General features: G+C 42.6%; 1 protein-coding gene across 2 annotated transcripts in view; it reads left to right on the top strand.

Annotated features, from left to right (window-relative positions):
- LOC137130706 (nuclear factor of activated T-cells, cytoplasmic 1-like) overlaps nucleotides 1-24,728 on the top strand; it is a 57,486-nt gene that overhangs the window by 14,587 nt on the left and 18,171 nt on the right. For both annotated transcript variants that reach the window (XM_067511196.1, XM_067511197.1), the window contains exons 4-9: nucleotides 82-284; nucleotides 2,959-3,131; nucleotides 4,083-4,223; nucleotides 13,759-13,814; nucleotides 15,796-15,928; nucleotides 22,552-23,214. In XM_067511196.1, coding sequence (XP_067367297.1) covers nucleotides 82-284; nucleotides 2,959-3,131; nucleotides 4,083-4,223; nucleotides 13,759-13,814; nucleotides 15,796-15,928; nucleotides 22,552-23,214 — 1,369 coding nt within the window. The remainder of the gene's footprint in view (nucleotides 1-81; nucleotides 285-2,958; nucleotides 3,132-4,082; nucleotides 4,224-13,758; nucleotides 13,815-15,795; nucleotides 15,929-22,551; nucleotides 23,215-24,728) is intronic.

Raw genomic sequence — 24,728 nt, forward strand, 5'->3', positions numbered from 1 at the left:
TTCTAAACGAGGAGTTGCCTGAAACGGGGGTCCTAAAACCTGATGTTGCCTCTCACCTGGGTCCCTTTGTTTTCCTGCCAGCTTTATGGCTACATGGAAAGCGAGCCGCTCACCCTGCAGCTGTTCATAGGCACCGCAGACGACCGCCTCCTGCGACCACATGCCTTCTACCAGGTTCACCGCATCACGGGCAAAACCGTCTCGACCGCCAGCCATGAAGTCATGCAATCCAACACCAAAGTTCTGGAGATCCCTCTGCTGCCTGAGAACAACATGAGAGCCATGTGAGTTCTGAGACCTCCACAAGTCGCCTATCCATCTTTCCAGCGACCCCTATTTTAAAATACTCACATGCAGACACACACACACTCTTCTTTTCCTCTGCACCTTTTCTTTGCTTTAACTCTACAGGCAGAATGTCTGATGATAGGTACAACACACATTCTAAGTGCTTTCATCCCAAGAGATGAGGATGTGAGATAAGTACTCAGAGCTTGTGGATGACTTCACTCTGACCCATGTGTGGCAAGAGGCAAATGTCCAACCAGTAACCCACATGAAAGTACAAATTATTAATAGCATTTTAAAAAGCAATAACCACACTAGAGCCATAACACATTTACAATCTAGTCATCCACCAGTGCTGCCTGATGTTGTCCCACGGTTACGTTCTTTTTAAATCTTAGAGTTAGCTATGACAGTGAACCAGCAGGCAGATTACACATATCCTGAAAGCAAAGCAGCTAAATGGACATCATTAACCTTATACCTGTGTTTTTTCCTACCACAACATTTCATGATGTTTTTTGTTTAAAAAAAAAAAGTTATTAAATCAAATACTGCTAGCATGAAAAGTTTGAAAACTTAAAACTACATTTATCCACAGTAAAAGTGGCTCTGAAACACTGTTCAAAGTGTTTGGTTAAGACATCAAAAGAAAAATTGTGTTTTCCATTGTGAGATTAGAATCGCCTGAAGAGCTCAACTAAATATAATCTCGGTTCACCTTGAAAAACATTAACATCAGCTTGCTAGGCTGAGGTTAATGAGCCTTGCCCACCAGTCTAGCAGTAATCCAAGGGGCTGTGCTCTGTGGTTTGTCCAGGCAGCAGCTGCTGTCTTTGGGCTCCATTCAGACTAGGCAGCAGTGAATTTATTGGACTGAGTCCCAGAACTCAATGCTATGGATGAAACGATTGTATAGGTTACATGAGGCCGTCACTTCTTACTGCACCTCATGTTTTTATCATCATTTCCAAAGGTAAAATACAGTACAGCAAAAAAGAATATTACTGATTGAATTTTTAGTTTTTGAGCATATTGTAATATTTGTTTAAATGTAGAAGTTTATGAAGACATATATGGGACACAGAAGCTTCCTGGATGGACAGTGGCCTTCTTTGGATTATTTTTCCATTCATATTACCTTATAATATCATTTCCAGTACCACAACATCCCCTATATTATATAATATTTAGGGGCATCCCTAACACATTTGGCCTCATCCTAAAGGATGAACAGGATAGAATAAAAACAATTGAAAAGGAAGTATCTTTTCCCCTTTTCCATCAGCTCGCATGTAAAAGACAGAAAAAGGGAAAGTTCTCGCTGTCTCCTCTGATGATCTGAAAGGTCAAAGACTTTAACTGTCTGTTTTCCACTGAACTGTTAAACAGTCGTCTCGATAATGCAGCATTTATCTCGTTGCTCTCGTGCCAGCGATCATTTGCTCATTGTGTGGGATGCAGACAGTTGAGAACTACTTTCGAACTTTCAGACAGTTTCAATCTTTCTTTCTCTGATAGGAAAATCCATCTCATACACGGACGCTGGCTTAATTTAAAGAAGTACAGTAAGAAGTACAGTATATTCCTGTAGCCCAGTCAGCAAGGGAACCATTAGTATAGGTTCTTGACTGTTGTCGCTACACGTCGTATAACTGTGCTGAATATTCACCTTTCTTACCACTCAGTTTACATAGGTCATGAAAACGTACTTTCAAAGGATGAAAAAGTCCATTATCTTTTGTTTTTATTTTAAAACCATATGCATGACAGAATAGTTTAATTATGCACTGATAAGGAGTGGGTTACTTATTGTTACATGTTATATTTTTCTAAATTATTCACATTGTCCAAGACAATGACAAGGAGAAAAACTGGACTGGTATAAAATCTGACATTTGCCATGTTCCAGGATCATTGCCCTAATAGCTACCATGTAAAATAACTGGAATGCCAAACCATATCCAATTCATATTCCCTCACTTTTTACCAGCCACACTTTGTTTTTAATCCACAAAAGTCTACGTCTGGAAATTTTCCACTAAGGGAAAAGAAATTCACTATTTTACCTCCCAAATTGTAAAATGGAATAAATAAAGGCAGACAGCTCAGAAAAAAAGAGTCTAGTGCAACACGTGGCAATAATTAGACTAACAGAGGTATAAACTCTAAATGTATGAAGTGCAAGGTTTGCCTGGTGTGAGGGGAATGGACAGGATTAGTGCACCCAGATTGCATTAAAGTGTGTACTGACTGCAGCTGATGCTCGTGTGACAGTGACTAACCAGTCCGGAGAATTTCTCTGGAGAACTGCTTATTCTTGGAGCTCTGAGACCATTTCAAACTGTCTTTGAGGACATGCTAGAATCAAACTGACACTGTCATGAGTCCAGTGAGCTTCCAGGTTATGATCTGTAACATCAGCAACGACTTCATTGCTGCTCAGTGTCTCAGTTTTAAGAGAGTTAAAGAATCAAAGCAGCCTATTGCAGCCTTTGTACATATCTTTGTGTAGAAAGCATCGGTTATTATTAAGGCTTGTGTGATAGCAGAGAAAAAAGTGATTGGTGCTTTCCTGAAACACCTGTTTGTAATACAGGTCATCTTTGTCATCTTTGAAATAATGTGTGATATTAAACCTTCACTGCCTGCTCTTCACTGCCTCTGTGCCAGAATTGACTGCGCTGGGATCCTGAAGCTGCGTAACTCAGACATCGAGCTTCGCAAAGGGGAAACAGACATCGGGCGTAAAAACACACGTGTGCGGTTGGTGTTCCGAGTCCACATCAACCAGCCCAATGGCAGGACCGTGTCGTTGCAGACTGCCTCCAACCCCATCGAATGCTGTAAGTCTCACACACGAACACAGAGAAATAAAGCCACAATCTGGCTTCTCTTTTGGCTGTTCACCCAAGCAAACGGTGGGATCCATAGGTGTTACGCAATAAATAAAAGCTACTATTTTATTACCTGCTGGAGCAAATTCAGTGCCTCTGCACCCAAAAAGCTTTATATTATCAAAGCAATTTGCCTGAGCAAAAGGTGCATTGTACATGGTGCCAAGACACACATGGTATCTATCTCGTTTCACATTTTATGATTCAAGGTACAAGTTATTGTGGTAAGGCCTCCCCATTAGCACAGGTTCCACAAAGGTCATTTGCCAACCCCAGGTTTGGCACGGCAGAATGAGTTCTCTGTTTCTTTGTCATTTATTAGTGTGTATCTACGGTATGTGTGGTGCTATTTGCACCCAAGGAAGACAATTAAAACTGCAGTAGATGGTAAAACAGGGGACTTGTCAATACAGAAGTTTACCAACAGTTTCTTGTGAGTGCTTTAGTGAGCTTCCATTATTTAGTTCTGCCGTGGAATAAGACATGAAATGCATAGCTACAGTACTTAAAAATGAATACATGCGACTCTGGCTGAAAATCTGGACACATATTCCCAGGGGTCAAAAATGACTAGCTAACCACATTTATAGAAAGTAGAGACAGGTGGTTGGCTGTAGGCATCTTGGTGGAAAATAATAACAAGGGATCGGACCACGAAAACGTTGTTCTGATCAGTTTTCTGCCTTTTTCGATGTCATTAAAGAGCAGCTGTTGGCTGAAATCCTCTTAGCTAGTGGTCGTGAACTCATCATAATAAAGTTGATAAGCCTGTTCAGCTAAATAAGAACTGCCGATTTGCTGGCTGTGAACAGGGGTTGTGCTCTTCTGGGCGCTTGCAGCACAGCAGTGAGGTTACATGGGTTCACACGCTCTACTGAAATATGTGTGTCCTTCCTATAGCCCAGCGCTCAGCACAGGAACTTCCCTTGGTGGAGAAGCAGAGTGTGGACAGTTACCCTGCTACGGGAGGCAAAATGATGCTCCTGAGTGGCCTTAACTTCCTCCCTGACTCCAAGGTGGTGTTCATTGAGAAGACCCAGGGTAAGCTGCACGCGCCAGAAAAATGTGTACCGCCTCTCCATTTCCACTTCTTAATGTCTCTTTCAAACGTCTCTCTCCCTCTCTGCCTCCGTTGCATTTCCACAGTCTCTCCTCCCCGTCAAAATAGAGCAGGCCTTGCCAGAGAATCGCATGTGGTGTGCATTAAGCCACTATATTTTTAACCAAGCATATTTACATTTGCTGAAGTTTCCATTGCCTGTTCACTGGTGCTCACCACAAGTTAGGGAATGAATCACAAGCAGGGCATGTGCAATGTCTCTTTCGCTAGCTTTCTCTCTCTATCTCGCTGTGGCTCCCTCCTTCACTCCGTTGCTTAGGACATTTACCTTCTCACTTACTTTCACTGTAGCTCCCTCTCCCTCCCTTGCTATCTTTGGCAGACTTGATGTTAAGAGGTCATTCCTTCCTTTGTCCACATTTCTCAGCCATGCATTTCCTCTCTGTGTGGGAGGAAGCAATGGTTAAAAACACTGCTGATCAAGTTTGCAGGAATGATCATTTCCTTGATTCATCCCAGTAAATTCAAGCAGCAGTAGGGTCGAGTGCAGTGGTACCTCTGCAATTTGGTAAAACAAGTATGAAACGATAGGGGAGGAAAAAGAGAGGATGCTTTTTATCTTTGAAGGTAATTAATTACATCATTCAAATTTCCTCGTGTTGATAATGGTCAGGAACTCATTATACACAGAAATACTTAGCACCTCTTCACTGTAAAATTTCCCTTTATAGATAAGGAACTTTAATCCACTTTGCATATGTCAGTAAATTAATTCATATAATTAATGTGCAAGATCCAGGGTCAAACAGAAAGTAAATGTATTAATTGCTAAAATTGTAGAAACTGTACTTAACTATTCTAACTTACCCTGTTTTTTCAGCATATCAAACATAAACACAAATATATGGCAATGTTGGATCATCAGAAATCTTGAGGGTTGTGTTGTTGTTTTATGCAGAGTATAAAAGAGTGTAGAAGAACATAGGATTTGTTTTAGTTTTCTCTCAGGTCAGTGTTTTAGCTCTCAACAGTCCCTGACAGGTGACCCAGGCCACATTTGGTTAGAAAACTCCGGCTTGGAATTCAAGCTGGAATAAGTAGAAAATTCACCCCTGCATCTCCTCTTTAACAAAGCTCACACAAGGTTTAGTCCATTGGGAGAAAGAAATACAGGCTTAAATCATTACTCAGCTTCAGTAAAAGTTAGGAAAAAAAAAAAAACGAAGACAAATGGAACAGACTTTATTCTCCTCACCTCACCTGTTAGAACACTCTACTCTTAAGCACCTCAGGAAGAGGCAGAGGTGAACTCGCTAATATGGGGTTTCCCTTCTTCTGGCTTCACTTAGTCATGCAGGAGAACCCCTGGAGAGGAGCGCTCATTCATACACTACACCTTTGCCTCTCCTTTCCCTGTTATTTGAAACTCGTGACCCCCATGTAGGTTGTACCACCACTCTCTTCCTCTCTATCAACCCGTGGGTACTCGTTTCTCCCTTTTCACTCCCTTATACGTCTGTTCTTCTTACCTCTATCCTCAATACCCGTTAAAGACATTAGCCAGTGTGGAGCTCTGTGCTAGTGGGATCCCCATGCTCGTGTCTGCCTTTGACATTTCAGTGGTTTGTTGTCCATCTCTGTGGTGTTGAGAAGGAGAGAGAGATCGAAGGAGCGATTGCCTGTGTGCTACTTAGTCTGCTTTTATGTAAACTTTAATGACCCACCACTTCCAGGGTCTCCTAAGTCAAAAAGCCCATTACAAACAGACCTACACACACATGCACACACAGAAACACACACACATACACAGAAACATCACACCCTAATGGCAAATATCTACTGTATGAGCGAGAATCGGTATGGAAAAGTACTTATGTCCAAATATACTGCTAAGTATTGTCTTTTGGCATTTTAATCAGAAAATCCTGCTGTTTCATGAAGGTATCAGGCTAAGATTTTCTCAGATTGTTGATTTAGAATGACTAAACTGGGCTGAAGAGAAAGAAAAAAGAGCCCAATAAAATTATAATTATATCACAGATTTGTTCTATAACTTTTATTTTCCTCTGGAAAAGTTCATGACTAAATGCACTCATGAAATACAGAGCATCGCACCACAGTAATTACCACTCACAGACATGTGCTTACACACACAGTGGGACACACACATATGTGCACTTCTAGCCAAACAATCTGTACAGCACAACACCAATCACTGCTCTTGCCGCAGTGGTGACAGCCATTGCTGTTGCTGCCATCAAAGGTCAGGACGGCCGCTCACTTTCCAAAATTGACTCCAATAAACACCTTCCAGAAAATTCCACAAATCTGAAAGAGCGACAGACGTTTTTTGAGAGTCCTAGTCCAACTTGCGTGAATAATTATACACACTTAAAATCATCCAAGATGAGTCAGAGGGAGATCACACACAGCACAAAAACCTATTAGCACAAATGAGACAGCCATATGTCAGAAATACATGCTTTTCTTTAACTGTTTCCATTTGCTCTCACACACTGAGGGATGTAGCTGCTTTCTTTTTTAGCACAAATGGACCTGATTGCCTCTTTTTGTATTTTCTTATCTGAAAATAATAAGACTTAACTGTTCGTGCATAAGTGACGAGAACAAAGACGCCAAAAAACACTACGCTGCATTTTTAAAGATGGGGCCATTATTTTGAATGTGAAAAACCATAATTGCTGCAAAGATAAACATCAAGTAACCTTAACTTGAGATTAGGGAAAAAGCTTCCCAGGAAATATATGGATATACAGGTGACGCCAGATTGTTTTGTCACTGAAAGTAAATATAGGAAAAGGCAAATACACTGGCTACATCTAGTTTGTTCCATTTAAAATCTATTATATAGATATGAATGCCAGTCCTTAAACAACAAAACAATAAAACTATAGGTCCTACATTGTATTTTTCTTAACGTTTTTGCTATTCTGCAACTAAGTCTGTTTAGGGACAAAATTGCAGTTGATCGAAAGGTCGACATAGCAAAGGACCAGACAAACTGCTGTTTATTTTGTTGACAGTCAAAATGACAGAATAACATCTGTAATTTTCTATATAAATTATGTTTTGAACAATCCCCATACAGATATTAAAACCAACAATGACATGCCTGGAGTCACACATAACGTCTGTCAGGCTGGAACCTGGATTAGCTTATCCCTCTGTGCTTATCCCCCTGACTCCAAACAGATCAGGCAGACACAGTGCTCCACTGGGTGACATGTTTCTTTAGTCTAAAATGCCTTCGTGAAAGTTTTTTTCACAAAAATGACCCCAAATGCTCCGAATCGCCATAACTATGTACAGCGGTCTGAAGTAAGCCAGTAAAGTGAACATGCACAACATTTCTGGTTTAAATTGGGGGATTTCGAGCACTTGTGGGAGGGGCTTCTGGATGATGTGACAAAAATGAACATGGCCAACAGTAGCCAAGTCAAGTAAACAAGCTAACCCATGCTGTATACCTGATATACACTAAACACTAAAAGAGAAAATTTACCAATCAATAAATTAAAACATTCAGGTTGCAGGACTAGTTATTATGCCTAATTTAAACAACTCTAGTGTGTGCTTTTATCAATATATCTTATATATGTGCAACTCATAAATGAAGGATCTACTTGGTGTCATGTCCTGAATGGGGAGTAGATAAATCTCCTCAACTTTTCTTCTTTTTACTGCTCAATCCTTATTTCCCTCTGCTGGTCTTTTACAGCCATCTTCCTCGCCTCCTCTCCATGTTGTTTGGATTGTGTGTCTCCCCACCCCACCTTTCGCTGTCCATATTATCAAATTAACAGAGCTCATACTGTAGTTGTTGCCACTGCAGGAGACCTTAACGTGTCGTGAAAAATAATTACTTCTACTTTTCAAGCGGCACATTCATCCCCACTGCTCCACTTCATCACCCACAGGATAACTGATGCAAACTTTGTGCATCTATCTACATGTGCATGATTGTTGTGGTGTGTGTCTGTGTGTGTGCCCACTATCACAGTTACCCTCCGGGCCTGTTTACATTGTGCAGTAGGAAGTGTTTTTAGTGAGTCATCTGCAAGGGATTCCCTGTAGAAGGGTGAAACGGAAAAGGTAAGACCCTCAGAGGCCCGGCAGAGAGAAAAGTGAGAAGGGAGGAAGAGGAGATGTACAAAAAGACAGGGTTTCCTCCGAAATCCTGCTTGTGACCTTGTATACACACGCAATGGAGCAGAGAAACATCCTGACTTGATATTATTTGACAATGAATGTTTAGGCTCAAGTTTTACAATTCCCAACACAAAAGTTTTCTGGATTCATGTGAGATTATAGATATAATTTATTCCATCTGTGGATTATTCTATGTACCTGCTTACCCTTTTTTATTTTTATTTTTATTTCACACACAATCGACCACACATAGCAGGGAGCGCAAATTAATGAACTTTTAGTTGACTGTAGCTAGATAATGACAGACTCGAGAACCTCAAGTCAGCATTTCTGCAACTGCTGCAATGTAAACGTTCTTTTCAACAGTAATTATTGTTGACATGTATTTTTAATAGGTCATATCATTTTTTTCCCCTCTCTGTAATGGAGAGTTGCACATCTTATGAATCTGCAATGTGGGCATTTATGAAACTTTCCATTTTCTTTTGCATTGTTGAGCTTGGATTAATGTTTCTGTTGTTTTTATTATATGTATGCGTTGAGGTTGTGTCAGTGTTTTGGTTTGCCCAAAACCGCTCTGTTGGCACAGCGTTAGGAAGACATACCTGGCGCATGTATTGCAGTGTGTGTTCTGGCTTGCCCTGCTTTCCGTGGATGGAATCAGTGCTAGCGGCAGGGAAAATAGACAGAATAGGCAGAGAGACAAATGGGGGAGAGACAGAGCGCGAGAGAGCTGGGGAAAGCCTACACTCTGACTCAGAGGGGAGGTAAGGGAATTCCCTGGTGAGCTGGATAGTTTTTACATCTGGTCAGATTGGAGTGTTGCCTGGAACTCGGCAGCACCACGCAGCCTTTGCTGGCTGCGGCAGGCAGAGGTCTGCTCTCCTCCACCTCTGCCTCAGGCTGGTCAAGTTCACAGCCAAGACTACGATCATTCAGAGATAATCTGTAACATTAGGAAAATATGGTCCTTAACAATACCCCTAGGCTATTATTCTTGACATGTGGAACCTCTTCAACAGCAGGCTGAAATATTTGGATTCACATTCCTCCGTACATTGAGTACGAGGCCTAACAGACTGTCATCTTTACAGTTAGAGTTCAAGCTAAGATTGTTTATAATTCGCTGAGCGCTTCCACCTTCGGCAAGTCTAAACACCAGACAACTTTGTGCATTGTACTTCTAGCAGTACAGTACTTCATGTCTAGACTGCCTTTCGGGTTTATGCTGCTTTAGGCTTGGATAACTTACTCGTAGGCTTGTAGTATTGGCAGGGTAAGGTCTACCTCCACCCTTGCTTCAGGCTACTATGAAGTATGAATTACAGTATGCTGTCTAATTAGGCTGGTATACAGTGCAGCAATTAATAATTATTTATAATAATTATAGTTCTGGGAGGAAGCTTTTTACAGAGCTGTAGGGGTTTAACTTCTTGTAGTCTGGTTTGCCCCGCAAAATGAAGCTGCTGAGAAGGCAAGGCCAGACCAATAGGAGGTACCCAAGGGTAGCCAACAATAACACGTATGACAGGGCTAGCTGAACCTGTATTTTACAAATTTTCACTGTCTGCAAAAACTCACAGATAAGTCATATAGTTCGGTTGTAGAGTGAAGCCTATGTGAAATGGAAGTGGAAGGTCAGTGCGTATGCAGAGGCCACTGCACCACTATGGATACCAGTTTTATTAGACAACTAGGTGCATGCCTCTTCTTTAGCCACATCTAAACATCAGTAAAAATTCAGCCTCCACCCTTTCTTCAGACCAGTCCAAACATGTTGTAGTCAGAAAAGTCAAATTAGAGAGACAATTGCTCTTCAGGAATGTCCCCATCCAATGATACAAATAGCAATATATCTTGATAGAATGTGGACCAATACACAGAATTGTGTGTACTATTTGACTGCAAATAGAAAAATACACACATGTAAAAAACGGCACCTACCTGCCTCCCTCGTCATTACACATGCAGTTTAAAGCTGTGGAAGAAAGATTTATGCAGTGACTCAAGCAAGCCAGTAATATATTGTGCAATGTAACACAGAGAACACCCAACCTTGACTCTGTGAACCCTACGCTCCCCACAGATATTGCACAAAATGTAAAAGTGCAGAAGATCCCCCAGCCATCGCTTTCAATCTTCAGATCATTCTCAGACAATGCCACACAGGTAGATCCTTGATAAAAGAATTAAATCTGACTGTACTCGCTGCCATCCCACTCGCACTTCCCCTGCTATATACTAAGAATAAGTCGCTTCCTGATAAATCCATTATAAATCTTCTCTCAGGTCATAATTTATTTGGAAGCCTCTCAGACCAAAGCAGACCTACATTTCTCGAATTTCAGCAGTGCTCAGATTGGCAGAGGCCAGGTGCTGAAGAGTGGAAAGCAGCTGTACCTCTGGGAGCAGTCATGGGGGAACCCCTTTGGCCTTTTGGCTTTGCTCTTCATTGGATGACAAGATAACTGCTATGAAAATATGTGTAAAATTATTGAAGAATGTTCAGTCTAGGTAGCAGCAGAGCAAAACGGAAAATACACTTGTAAATTTGGCTCATGTAAACAGGAAAAAGAGAGAAATACTCCTTAAAATAATCTTTGGAAAAGCGACAGAGCTGCAAAATATGTCTGGGTTGTTTCACAAGACAACCTCCGCAATTAAGCATGTGAATCATACTTTCCATTCTCAAAAATATTAAAATGAAAACTCGTCTTGGGCAGTGGAAGTTGTTGCACTACACAACACGTTTTAAGAAGGGAAAATCACCTCAGGCTGTCGGTGTAAAAGAAGAAAAAAAAAAGCTAAGCCTGTTAGGTCATTGTGAGGACAACTACTGTAGGTCACTACTCAGCTGTATGTGACTTAGTTAGTAGTCTACAGCAAGTTTAGCACATCAACTCCAGCAGCAGGTAACAGCAGCCTCAGCCTACATGTGGTCGCATTGCCTGATGAATGAGTGTGTTATCCTTGTTGGTGTTAGCCTTATTGGATCTCATTTATACAAGTGAGTGATGTAGAGCAACTGACAGATCGTCAAAACCTAAGTAGAGAAAGTGTGAGTGTGTACGTATGCTTGCACTTGTCCACTTTTTAAAACTGTGACCAGATTACACCTAGACTTGGAATGTAACGCAGTTCCCATACAAACTATTTTTTGTGATTTACCTTCTTATCATTCAAACTGAAGGCTAGCACAAAAGGTAGAGGATACTGTGGTTGCATGTGTGCGTGTATGTATGTGCATTTTGCGTAGGTGGAGGCTGCACGAAGGAGGAGGTGTTGTCGGGAACAGAAGCATTTTGCAGATGTTGCAGGGAAGAAGGGGTGAGTGGAAAGTTCTGTGGTTATCAGTCGTAGAGCACTGTGTGACTTGCAAAGGTATGCTGTGTGTGGCCCCATCCCAGCTCAGTCTCACGTTTAGATTTGCTGTGCCTGAATGAGCAACGGCTGAAAGGTTTCAAACAAGATGGTTTAAAGGTAGAAAAGGTGAGGAAAAAGGATCAAGCGGAAGGTGGGGGTGAAGGAGAGGAAGGAAAGTTGAAAAACATGTTTACTAAGAGAGGTCGGGGTTGACGTCGTAGTCTAAGGTTTCCCTCTTGGAGTGTCTCCCAGCGCGGAGGCGGGTGAGATTCCCTCTTGGTTCCCCTAGACGTAACATGAGGAACGCTCATCTCTGCTCGTCTCTATTTCTCTCCCTTTCTCTGACCTTCTCCTTGTCTGTGCTCACTCTAATTGCCCTTCCACACTCTCACAGCCACTTGGCAGCATCACCTGTGCCTCATTGTTTTGTGCATCTCAGTCATCTGCCACATGCACAGTACGGCTGTCAGCGCTATAGGTGCATCACTTACTGTTACTGTTCCCCAGTCATTCACATTACACCCATAACTGCCCGATGCATTTCTCCATATGCAACTCTTATTTCCCCCAGTTCATATAGAAAGCGCTTATCTGATTTGTTCACCGTCTGTTCTTCTCGTTCTCTTAGTTTTAATATGGCCATTTTGGAAAGAGATATCGACCGATCGTCACTGTCTGAATGATAAAGCTGACCGCCCGCCCCCACAACCACAGCTCACCAATAATAAGCTCACCGTGACTCGGATACTTTTTTTTTTCACTCGCCACATGATGTGAAAAACACAAGTATTTGTTTCACATCTTCCAGAGCTGCTGGACTTCTGCTATCAGTTATTTGGAAGCTGACTCTGATTATCTTATCTGATGGCGTCTTGTCCCAAAAACAAAGTGCAGCCAGCGTACGACTGTATCCACAAAGGAAAAGATGCTCCCCTAGAATAAAACATCAGTGCCAAGGTGCCCAAGCTCTCGCCTCGCTTAGTTTGTCACTCACACAAAGACTGCTGTGTGTCACTTCTATTTGTGACAGCTCTAATGAGTCATCAGTTATATATATATATATAGAGAGAGAGAGATATAGATATAGATAAAGATATATATATATATATATATATTTAGATAGATATATAGATATAGATATATATAGATATAGATATAGATAGATATATAGATATATATAAATGATAAAGAAAGGTAAATAAATGGCAATGTGGTGGGTGCTGTTTGCACTAGCAGAGCCCTGAGCATCTGTTCACTAAGATGTGGTATAAAATCCTACAGAAAGTCCAAAGAATGTGAGCTGAGCCTCTACAGGCTCCCAACAGCTGCAGTAGCTCACAGGCCTTTTTATTTCATGGCAGCAAGGGAAACCTCCTCACCACAACAAGATGGAGATGAGAAGAAAGAGAGAACCAACTGTGCATTTTTTCCCTTTGTAATTTCAGAGAGCAGAGTTAAGAATAGAAAAAAAAGGGAGGGGAATGGAAAAAAAAGTATCTAAACACAGCTTTAATGGAGGGCCGAAAATAGTGTTGAATTTATTGGAGCTAGACACTGAATAACACAAGCAGTCCCAGCTGAAGAGCAGAGATAAAACAGATTAAACAGAGAAAGACTGCTACTGTATATAACCTCTTTTTAATTAATTAATTAATATCAACCAATTATTTTGTCCATAAAATCAAAAATAGTGAATAAATTGTAACTCGTATGTGTCCAGAACCATAAGTTTTCACTTTTGAAAGATTTAGAGAAACTAAACTAAATCATCAATAATCAATTTATTGACAAACTGTTCAATCGCCTTATTTTTTCAGTACTATTCTAAACTAACTACTAAAACCACTATGACTTTAACCTACATGAAATATCTCTTCTTCTTCTTCACTTCTGACTATCATCTACACCCTTTAAAGTTTATTCTAAACAAAGCACGTCATAATCAGCCATACTGAACATTGTATTTTGTTCTTTTGTTAATAGATGGGCATCATCTGTGGGAGACAGAAGCCAAAGTTGACAAGGACTCCGTCAAATCTGTAAGTGCACCTCCCTGACGAGACTCGTTGGAAATGCTCCTGCTTTCTCCGTTCCCACTCTCCCTTGACACTTCCTCACTTCCTCTCCGTCTCCTCCTCATCTGCCCCCTGTAATGATGTAACATTTGCTAAGGCGTTACAAGTTGCAACATAGACAATGAAGATTAGCCCATGCAATCCTGAATGGAATTTTCACAAAATCACTGTACCCTGATGGAAGTAAACACAGGCTGTCAAATTACATCTAACACACACGGATTACTGAATGGAAGCATCACCACACACAACACGTACATGCAGAATTTCTCCACACACTGATGCTACAGGCTTCGCCGCAAAGCCAGACGTTTAGTTCCCAGCAAATTGTTGTGTGGTGAACTGGACCTAAACACCTTTTCAGTGCTGAGACTGTAGCAGCCAGCAGTGAATTACACGCCTGCATTTACCTGCTGCTTTTCATGAGAAAATAAACCCGCTCACTTACTTCACTGACTCTTCAGTCGCACATAGCAGATTCAGTGGTAATATGTATAAAAAACGGGAGCGAAAAGAATTAATCAGCAGATGGAATGAAGCAATTGTTGTTGCATGCGTGGCAGAAAGTTGCTTGCGCTCAGGACTTAATTAAGATTTCATTGGGGTTAGATTTTAGTCCGGAGAGTAAAGCACTGGATCTGTGAGTGACTGTGATGAGACATCTTTCTTTTTTTACTGCTGGTGCTCTTCATAAGTGCCCCCCACCCCGCCCCGCCCCACCCATTCCTCACTCTCTACACTCTTTGTGTAAACTTACTGAGGCAATTTGAAGTTGCGCTTGGCCTAAAATAAACCATGCAAAGCTAAATGCTGCTACTTGAGGGTGTTTTCCTCCTTGTTGATGCTGTTATTTCACTCAGGTAAATGACTTGGTTGCATCAGGAGTGTAAATATGGACTCTGATGTCTAATTACCTTGATGTGCAATGGCTGGAGTCCCAGATGCTGGAAAATTAGCAGGTGTGCAAGGCTCGGTCGGGGGCAGCAATGTGGAGAGGCGAGGTTGATGAAAGACAAATACTGCAGTGTGTTTATTTGTAGGTCTAACAAACAAGTGGAGAGAGACTGAAAGAGAACACTGGCCCCTTCTTATGTTGCCACCAGACTACTTTAAAGTGCTCCAGCCTGCCTTCCTGACTGTGTTTTTATTGCTGTCCAGAGTGTGCTAACTTTCAGTCGTTGTGATGAAGAGAGAAAGCCATGTGCCCACACCTAACACACTCAATCAGCCACCTGCATGTTTTCTTTGTCGTCATCTGGAGGGCAGACAGGCAGACACACACACACACACACACACACACACACACACACCATGGCTCTCACTTTCCTTTACGGGGAACAGCCAAAAACCTGCTTCCTGTCAAAGTGTTCCACTCTGCCCTGTTTAGACCTCCGAAAGAGTGAGAGCCATCCCGGGAATTAGACCCAAAAGCTTAGACAAATTGTCTCCATCTTCCTTTGTCAGAAACAAACTAGTCTAAAGTTCACATCCGTCCAGACTTGCTCATGTCTGGCCTGGGGGAAGGGGGACAGGCAAGCCTCCCCATAGGGAGTCATGGTTGTGCAAGCAAATAAGCCAGCTACCTCTGGCCTCTTTTGCTGTACAGAGACAAATGCTCAAGCCCTGGGGTTTTCCTCAGACAAACACGGGCAGTGGACCAGCCTCATGGGCTCTACTGCTGCGTCTACACAGTCCAAACGAGCTCATTTAGACCAGATCCCAGGCCAGCCTCTTGGAAACAGCGCCGTAAATGCAAGCCAGCTGTGAAATAAACAGAGCAGTTGATTAAAATGCTACAGGAAGTCAAAACAAGATATTTAAATGTTGAGAATGACGTGAAATGAGAGGAGAGGATGCAACTTAAGAACCTTGTTTTCCAATGCGTTCAGCAGCTGTCTCATCCCATGAAGGTGACATTTCTTCTTGTGTCTTGTTTGTATTTCAGAGTACTCTAGTTGTGGAGATTCCACCATACAGGAACCAGAGGATATCGAGCCCGGTGCATGTTAACTTCTATGTCTGCAACGGCAAGAGGAAGAGGAGCCAGTACCTGCGCTTTACCTACCTGCCCCCAAATGGTAATCAGAAGAAATATTTCCCATCCTTTTATTAACAGTGGCATTGAAAGAGATGCATGCTTTCACTCTCTGCACTCGTCATGTAGACTGTTTCTCCAGGTCTTGACATCCATTTACTACAGTTTACCGCAGCTGTCAAGCTGCCAAATGAAATCTGTGTGGCCAGTTTTAATCTGCGTTTTTTAAATTACGGCTGGCACCTCCTGTCTGCGGCCGGTGAGTGAGAGCAGGAGATGTGACGAGTGTTTATTCTGTAGTGAGGTGTACCTGCTGAGTGACAGAGACTCCAAGTGTTGTTGATGTAGAGGAGTCAATCCCCGGCGGGCCTGACTTTCACACCCCCCCTCACACAATACCCCCTACTAACACACCTATGGAGGGACAAACACACACTGTACGCACATACACACACATCTACCAGGTAGTGCTTTTCCCTGTCAGTCATGGAACAACCTAAAAACCCAGGAATAGCTCTCTGTGTATGTTTATGATGTGTGCCTGGCCTCAGTGTTTAAAGATGGCTTTCACGGTGGAATTTGAAGAATGAATCATTGAGAGTTTATAGAAGAGTTCAACCTCAAAAACAGATTGTGAGATATTGACTTTTCACAGTGGACACAGGTGAAATTTCCGCTCTGGTATCAGTTTCATGCACCCTGCAGGAGCATTGCTAGTTATATCTTTACAAATCTAAATAAAGTTTACTCAGTAGTCAGTAATTCCCATTTTTACCTGAAAGGGCCCTAGACGTCAGGGTGTCACTGGGCCAGAGTGTCTGGAGTTACTGTCTTCTTCTAGGCTAAGATCCAGGCTACAAGACACAGAATGACCAAAAGATCCAAACTGAAAGAAAAATTATGAAAATAAATAAACACAAATCATCTGCAATAGACACAAAATGCCTGAAAATAGTCACAAATAGATCAGAAACGGACACAAGTGTAATGAAAGTCGACACAATAAAAATACACAAAATGACAAAAAAAATCCCCCAAAAATCACTAAAACTTCTAACAACAAACATGAAATTACAACAGGGAGACTCCAAATTGCTAAACAGAAATCTTCCCTGTCAGTGGCCAGGGATCGATTTTCTCCTAATCTGTCCAAGTCCCCCGGCCTCAGCTGTTGGTTGCTGAGCATTTTCTCAACCAAACGTTTTCTATTTAAAGAGGCTTTAGTGACTTCTACAGATTTGCCCCCCCCCAAAATTCTACCAGCTGCTTTTGGGATTCCCACCAGCAACCTTCCACTTGAAATACCTGTTTCCCGTTGATGATGATCCACTAGATCAAAACAGTGGTGTCTTGTTTTCATTGATCAGCCTAATGGGTGCAATGCTGCTGGGATAGAAGGCTGTTTTGTTTTAAGTCTACAGCTGTTAATTAGATGTGGCGTTTGGATTAGGAGCAGATGTATTTATGGCCACAGGAGATAAGTGTTTGAAAGTTTGGATGAGGCTTTGAAAGGATGTAGAGTAGGGCTCTTTTTGGAGACGCCTGATTATTTGAAGAACGAGTGGATTGTTGGTAACTGGACTGATGCAGGGAAGACTAACCGTAGCCATATATGGCATATCAATTTCATGCACTGCTTTGCCACAGAGACAGAGACAGAGAGAGAGATGTGGAGGCCTATCAGCCACTAGCATGCATCTCTAAGTCATTTCCCTGAGTATAAACACAGCTCTAATTAAAAGATGACTTGTGTTCTCTCTTTTGCTTCCAAGTAAACCACAAGTGCAACGTGGACCACACAAGTAGGGCCAATGTCCTCCTAAAGGAGCACAATTATCTTTAAAGTATTACAGCCAAGGAGATCATTAATTCCAGGCTACCGAGTTCAATATCGATACTGTATATACTGCACTTCTGAAGATGCACATCAGAATATAAAACAGTATGTTTTATACTAAGACAAATATCCAGTATTTAAATTACAGACTCAGGTGCTGGACGGAGACAGACAGAAGTAAGCTCTTCTAAGCAACCTAACCCTCTGTGGGCGATGCCGAAATACACCAAACATAGTTGTAACCTGCTCCAAAACCCTAAAAAGGCTGTATTAAAGTCTAATGTGTCATTACAGAGTTTAAGTGCCATACTGGTAATTATAAATGTAGATAGACATATAAATAGTAATAATGTCATTTTTATTTCTTATTCATGAAGCTAGCTGCCATGGTGACTAATCGTTCACAAAGAATACAGTATAAAGTTTTTAATCAATGTAAACAGACCCTCTGTAGTGATGATGACTGTAATGCTTTCATGGTTTCAGTGCAGCAACAAAGAATGAGGAAATCCTAGTGAAGCTGTTTGCTTTTGAGGGTTTCAATGTATGTATCAACACAGGGAGAAACAATCAACACTGCGGCCAGGTACTCGGGGTGGGCTGGGGAGGAGGACACCCACACACTCGCACACAAAAACACACACGGTTGTCAACACTTTTTTTTTTTTTTTTTTTTTCTTTTGGGTAGCTTATATGAAAAGACTCTTCCGGCCTGCCGCCCCACTTCAAGCACAGTTGTGGTCTCAGATGTTGTTTAGAGAGAACATTTCTTTCACACTCTGGTGTCTGTTCGGCTATAAAAAGGCAAACCCAAGCCTTAAAATAGCCTGGCTTGTTTGAAAAAGCGGAAGGATGAAGCAAACACTCTCTGGGACACAGATGCAAGTGAAAACCACCTTGATTTTCCATTCAGCTCATGTGACTACCTTGATATTTTTTGACGCTAATGCAAATGCATTTGGCACCTACTGTGTCTGCACTGAACACGCAGCAGAAAAAAAGTTTCACTATGGTGTGTGTTCTTCTAATCAGACATGTAGTCTGCAGTTCAGACAGTATTGTTTCAGGCATGTACTGTATGTAGATTTTTATCTTCCATCAGCCTTGTCCTGGCTTCAGAATTATAACCTTATCATCAGATACTGTCTGTAGTGGAAACATGGGTGCCTCTATTCTTACTAGCTGACAGACGAAGATAAGCTTCGGTGAAACGAGTAGAGGGGTGTTAAAGGTTTGCCATAAAAATGATTTGTGAAGTTTAAATGGGATTTTAACCATATGCCAGCTGTGGTGTCAATGAGCACGAAGGTCAAGTGTCTTTATTAATAAAACAATCATACAGAGCTCATTGGAAACATTTAATTCTAAGAAATTAACAAAATTAAATATATAAAAGGAAAACAGCAGTTAAGCCAAATATTTGCTCGTCGTGAGTTATTGAGTATGAGGTAAAGCTGTCTTCAGCCAATGGATCAAGGAGACATTTTCTGTTGAGATGTATCATCAGCAGCATTTGTGGTTCAAGCCTAAGTGCTTGTCTGTGATGTTGAGATGTACAAGTGTCCTTGTCTGGCTGCCTAAATGAGCCTCACTTTTCCAAGCCCTCTTCCAATCCTTCTTGCGTGAGTACAAATGTGACGTGTTGCTCTTCAAATAAGAAACAGTTTTTTACCAACCACATTAAACACCCAATGCCAAAAGTTAAAAAAAAAAAAAAAGTGCTGGCAGTAACCGAAGCTTGAGCAAAGAACTTCTCGGAACCCCTATATTTTTACAGGCCGTTTGGAGATTCCTCTGTAATATCAAGTTCTTTTCTTAACACAAACGGGTGATGCCTCCCCCCGCAGCACTGCTTTGCGGTTGGAGCCGGAGAGTCAGAAGCATGTTCTCTGACACATACAGGAAAAGTTAATGAACCACATATTGTTCTTTCTTTCTTTTTTGTAAATATTTGCACAGTCATGTTTTTTTTCCGGACAAAGACTGAACTGTTTCTGTCATGTGTAGAGCTTTGGGCTTTGTCCGACTTGCCTACAGTACACTAAGATATGCTGGCTGACCAGATTGCCTACACAGTGGGACATGGTGCACCAGGTACCTTTGAGTTAATGAACTACCACCTGCTTCACGGTAAATGTCAGCGCCGATTCATGCAGTTACAACGAGATGAGTTCAGCATTTCTGCAGTGGCACGATAATGTCAAATTTGAGCCCTCGGAAATGAGATTCATCTCCTTTTGTATACTGAAATCCCCTTTGCGCAGTTGCTGCAGGTAGAGAGGGTCTCTTTGCAGTGCTGGAAGTATTTGCTGGCACTAATCAAATACACTGATTCAAGCACAGATCCACATCCTGATTCCCTTTCCTTTCAGAGGAAATAAGCGCTCAATAAAATACCCAGATAAGGTCTGATCAGGTTAATATGAGCAGAGCAGAAGAGAGAAAACTATGTGCAGAGCAGCAAGTGTCTGTGGGCCATAACCCACAGGTTTGAAGGAAACAGAAGCCAGCTGAAGTTTGGACTCGCTTGGCTGTTTTCTCAGCTCACATACATTGTCGAAAGAAGACACACAGATGGACTGAGCTGGAAGGACGCCCTCTTTTGTATCCGTAGCAGCAAAGGGCGGGGGGGGGGATCTTGGGGAAAACTTAAAACTCTAAAAAGAAACGACTTTAGTTTGATTCCCCATTTTGCCATTTGTGCTCAGTACAGTGTAGGATTAGCACGAATGACCAAACACCTCTTTAAAATTACAGTCCAGTCTCCTCGAGCTGGAATGCAGAAAGTGAAGCTCCAAAAGACAAAAAGACAAATCCCATCACTTCTGGGATACTGCTGACCCGTCATATTCCCCGAAATTAAATTCTGGTCTTGGTAAAGGTCACACGCAGGAAATCTTGTGACTTGTTTCACTGGGTTTGGCATCCAGTAAACGCTACCGTCATCCACATCAAACAGTTTGCTTCTTTCTTCCCTCTGGTTTTCTGTGGTATAAATCATCATTAACCAGCAGAACTAGTAATCACGAACATGTTTTGCCTTAACTTCTTCCTTCATTTAAAAGATTTCCAGTACAACTGCAAAACCAAAAACACTCAACTGACACTGCAGTTCTTGACTCGAGTGGAAATGAATGAATTGTCATCCCTCTCTTGGCTCGATGGCAGTGTATCATCCATTCGCACTAAAGAGAAGGCAGGGAGGAGGGAGAGAATTGCTGAAGAAAGCGACTGTAGATATAATGCACACCGTGTGATTCATTTGTTATTCCCCAGGTTGTGAAGAGCAGGCCTGTGAATCATGGGACTCACCTTACGATGGTCCCTCATACACCAGGTCTGGTCCCTGGGCTCATGACAGCAGACAGGGCTGACGTAAATGTGCTCCCTACTGCGTTATCACTGCACTGCACTTCGGCCCCCCCAGAGGCTACATGCGCGATTCCTGCCTTTTCAAATGCAACTCCTGCAAAATAATGACACATTGAACAACAGCTTGTTTTCCGGCACAAACCAATGCTTCAGACATTTCATTAGCAAACACTTTGCTTTTATACGGTTCAAAGATTCTGTTGTGTACAAATCCAAGCACCAGGTTTAGACAGACACCTTATTCATACTACTGACATCGGTACACCTCTGAGTAAATGTCACTTGGAGCAAGTTTTGCAAAAAGTCTCTTAATGGTTGGCATCAAATTCCTATCACACCCATTAACACATTGTAATATTGTGTAAAATAGAAACACTGTGTCCATTGTGACTCAGTCCTTGCTATTCATATGGGCATCTTAACACTGCCCTGTTAGTTTTGAGCTGGCACAGTCGGCGCCTGTGCGCTTATATAACAGCTCTCCAGTGACTGTGTTAGCCCCCATCTCCCAAGATCAGCCACAACAATAAAACCACCTGGGGGTTTTAATGTTGTAGAGGATAGGGGTCAGCGTGGGCATTCTGACCTGTTCGACACCTGTCGATCACAGCCACCATTTTTGTTTTTCCTTGCCCTTTTCCGCTGTCCATCAAGTGGATTTAATGTTGTGGCTGATAGGTGTAGATTTCGATCCTTGAAGGTTCCAGATTGAGAGTGGAATTTATAATATATAGAAGACCTTCATGAGCCAGGAAGGACTATTTGTGCTGGATTTAAAATTAGAGGAGAAGATGCAGGATGGCCAGGTGGGGTCATTGCACTCTCCTGCATTAGCTGAGGTCTGAACCTCCTGAAACCACAAGCACATCTCTGCAGCTCCCTGAGAAGCTCAGACTGCCCAATCAAAATCAAATCATCTCCTTTTCTTCCTCACTCTCTCCCCCTGGTAAGAGAGAGTGAGGTCCTGAGAGAAACAATTACTTCTACATTGTGGAGAAAACCTAAGGGTCCTGGGCTCCTCCAGGAGCAACAACAACAGCAGCAGCAGCAGCATAGTGTCTTAAAGTAGTCTTTTATTGGATATCAGAGCTGGTGGAGAGTCCAAAGAAAATAGGTCTTATTTGTTATTAGAGCCAGCTGTGGCTTTCCACACTGATGACTCAACCATTTTTCTTTCCCCTCCATTCTTTTGCTTTTTTTTTTTCATGATGCGGTAAAGAGGGGTGGCGGGTACAAAGTGTGAGGGTTTCTCTGCTAGAGGACTCAGCCAAGTTGACACTAAGCCCATATCCACTGGTGGTTGTTTGTTTGGATTATGGAGGGTACTTTGGCCACAGTTGTGCCTGCTCACTGCTTTACTCAGCCTTGCTCGCGCACTCATTGTGCCACGTGGATCCCCTGCACGTTTTTTTTTTTTTTAATATCCACCTTTCTTTCTACTTTTTTTTCCCCCTCAGTGCCGATGATAAAGACAGAACCCAGTGATGAATATGATTCTCTGGGGACTGCAGGGCTGACCATGCATTCAAACCCTTACTACAGCCAGCCCAGGCTCACTCCCATCATGCCTGTAGCTGATCCTGATGCCTGCCTGGTTAGTGGCTTTCCCTGTCCACCTCGCCATGCTGCAATGCCAACGTCTTCCCCCAGCTCCAGCCCTACCCTGCATGACCTTTCCCCTATGGCATACAGCAAGTGCCTCCCCAACAGCCCCAGCCATACGGCACCACCGGGCCCCATGGTGCCACCAATCCAGGAGAACCCTGGGCACCCCAGCCTCACCCACCCAGCCTCACCAGACCACAACTCTTCCCAAGGGATGCTCCATTCTCATGGCAGCCCCAATCACCTCAACAGCCCAGGACCCCATGGTTACCATCCTGTCTATGCCAACAGCAGCCCCTCATCCTCCCCAATATCCCACCCTTCAACACCTGGTGGGACTGCAGAGAGTCCATTCATTCAGGCCTACAGCCCCACTCAGGCTCACGCAGCAGCCAACTCAACCCAAGCTGGAGGGAGCTCACCTCACCTTATACCTGAGGATGCCAGCCCCCCTTCAATGGCCATCACAGTCAAACAGGAGCCCCAGGAACTGGACCAGATGTACCTAGATGATGGTAAGTTACCAGAAAAAAGGTGTACATGCATGGTTTGCAAGTTTGCAATTTATAATTAGTATTATTATTTTAATTTTTTTTTAGACGAAAGCTTCTCTTTTATGAGCTCTGTGTCCATCTCTGTTTAGGTAGCATTTCACACCCATTTAACACCTTTGGCTTATCTTCAAGCCACCACACAAAGCTGTGCCCCGCTTCAATTCTCAGTATTTCCTGATGAAATTCTGGCAGCAGTTTTACGTCAGATTTGTTTAATTTTAGACCTGGCAGATTTGTTTGCTTTTGGTGTAACGTGCGGTCCAGCTTGTGTTGTCCAAGTGGCTGCTGTACTTTAAAACACGAAATTGCCTTGATGGAATTTTGAAACAATCTGTCAAAACATCACAGCACTGAGGTCGGTCGGGGTGCAGCAGAACAAAAACAGCGGCACACGCATAGCGATCCAAACTGTTGACACAACGACTAATGAAGGAAGCAAAACAATGGGTAGGGGTTTCCTGCACTAAGCCAACCCCACCCCCCAACCCCATATTTCTGGGAGGGATGCTGGGAGGCAGGAGACAGAGGGTTTGTTTTCCCGTCTTTTCCCCACGGAGTCTGCGCCACGCAGCTGTCGTCATCAGGGGAGACTGTGGGGTCACTGGTCTCCCTCTGGCAATGAAACCAGTCACACCCAAGAGACCATATGGTCTGGTTCATTGCCTCCTGTGTCCATCTCACATTATGTCTCTCAGGTCACCAACCTGTTATCTGTGTCAACAGAAGCTCCACTTGTTGTTACGATGCAGATTCGTACTGTGCCAGTTTGAAATGTGAAAATCCCCCAGCATACTAATAGGAGTAAGGGGGGCAACTCTACCTTTTGTTTAGTACTAAACTGATGTGGTGTGTGCGTATGCTTGTGTTCATACATGAGTGTGTGCACACTTCACTCAACAGCTCTGGGAGTAGAAGGGTGATAGGCATGAGGGGACCATGGGAGTTTTGCTGTGGAACTGTAATTGAGTTGAAATGCAGTTGTCAGCATAACTGTCAGCCCTGATGAGTCCCATTAGTCCTCACCTCATAAACACAATAAAGAGGAGGGGGTAGGGAGGGGGTTGTCTGTTATCGTCTCTGTAAACTGATTTCCAACTTTTCCCTTTTCTTTTCTCCTCTTCCTCTGTTATTTTCTTCTATCTTGTCTTCTTCTTTTTTTGGGTACGTAGCATTGATGCATAATCCCAAAATCTAATTTTTTCTTTCTTACCAGTTTAGCAGTTAGGGCAGACAGAAGCTTTCATTTCAACGTAACTGAATAATGTGAAACTCGAGCTTAATTTTGTGTTTTTAATTGGTTTGGCCACGGGTCCTTTTACACCGGTGGAGCGGACACACACCAAATTTACACAGAGCAGCAGTGTGAAAGAGAAATCGTGTAACCTTGTTTCTCTTTCCCACTACTCTATCCACTGTCACTTTAGCACACGCAATCTTCCTGCAGCCCGGTGGCCAGATGTATTCAGCCAGTGATT

Source organism: Channa argus, chromosome 7 (genome assembly GCF_033026475.1).
Source record: "Channa argus isolate prfri chromosome 7, Channa argus male v1.0, whole genome shotgun sequence".
In the NCBI taxonomy this organism is placed as follows: domain Eukaryota; kingdom Metazoa; phylum Chordata; class Actinopteri; order Anabantiformes; family Channidae; genus Channa; species Channa argus.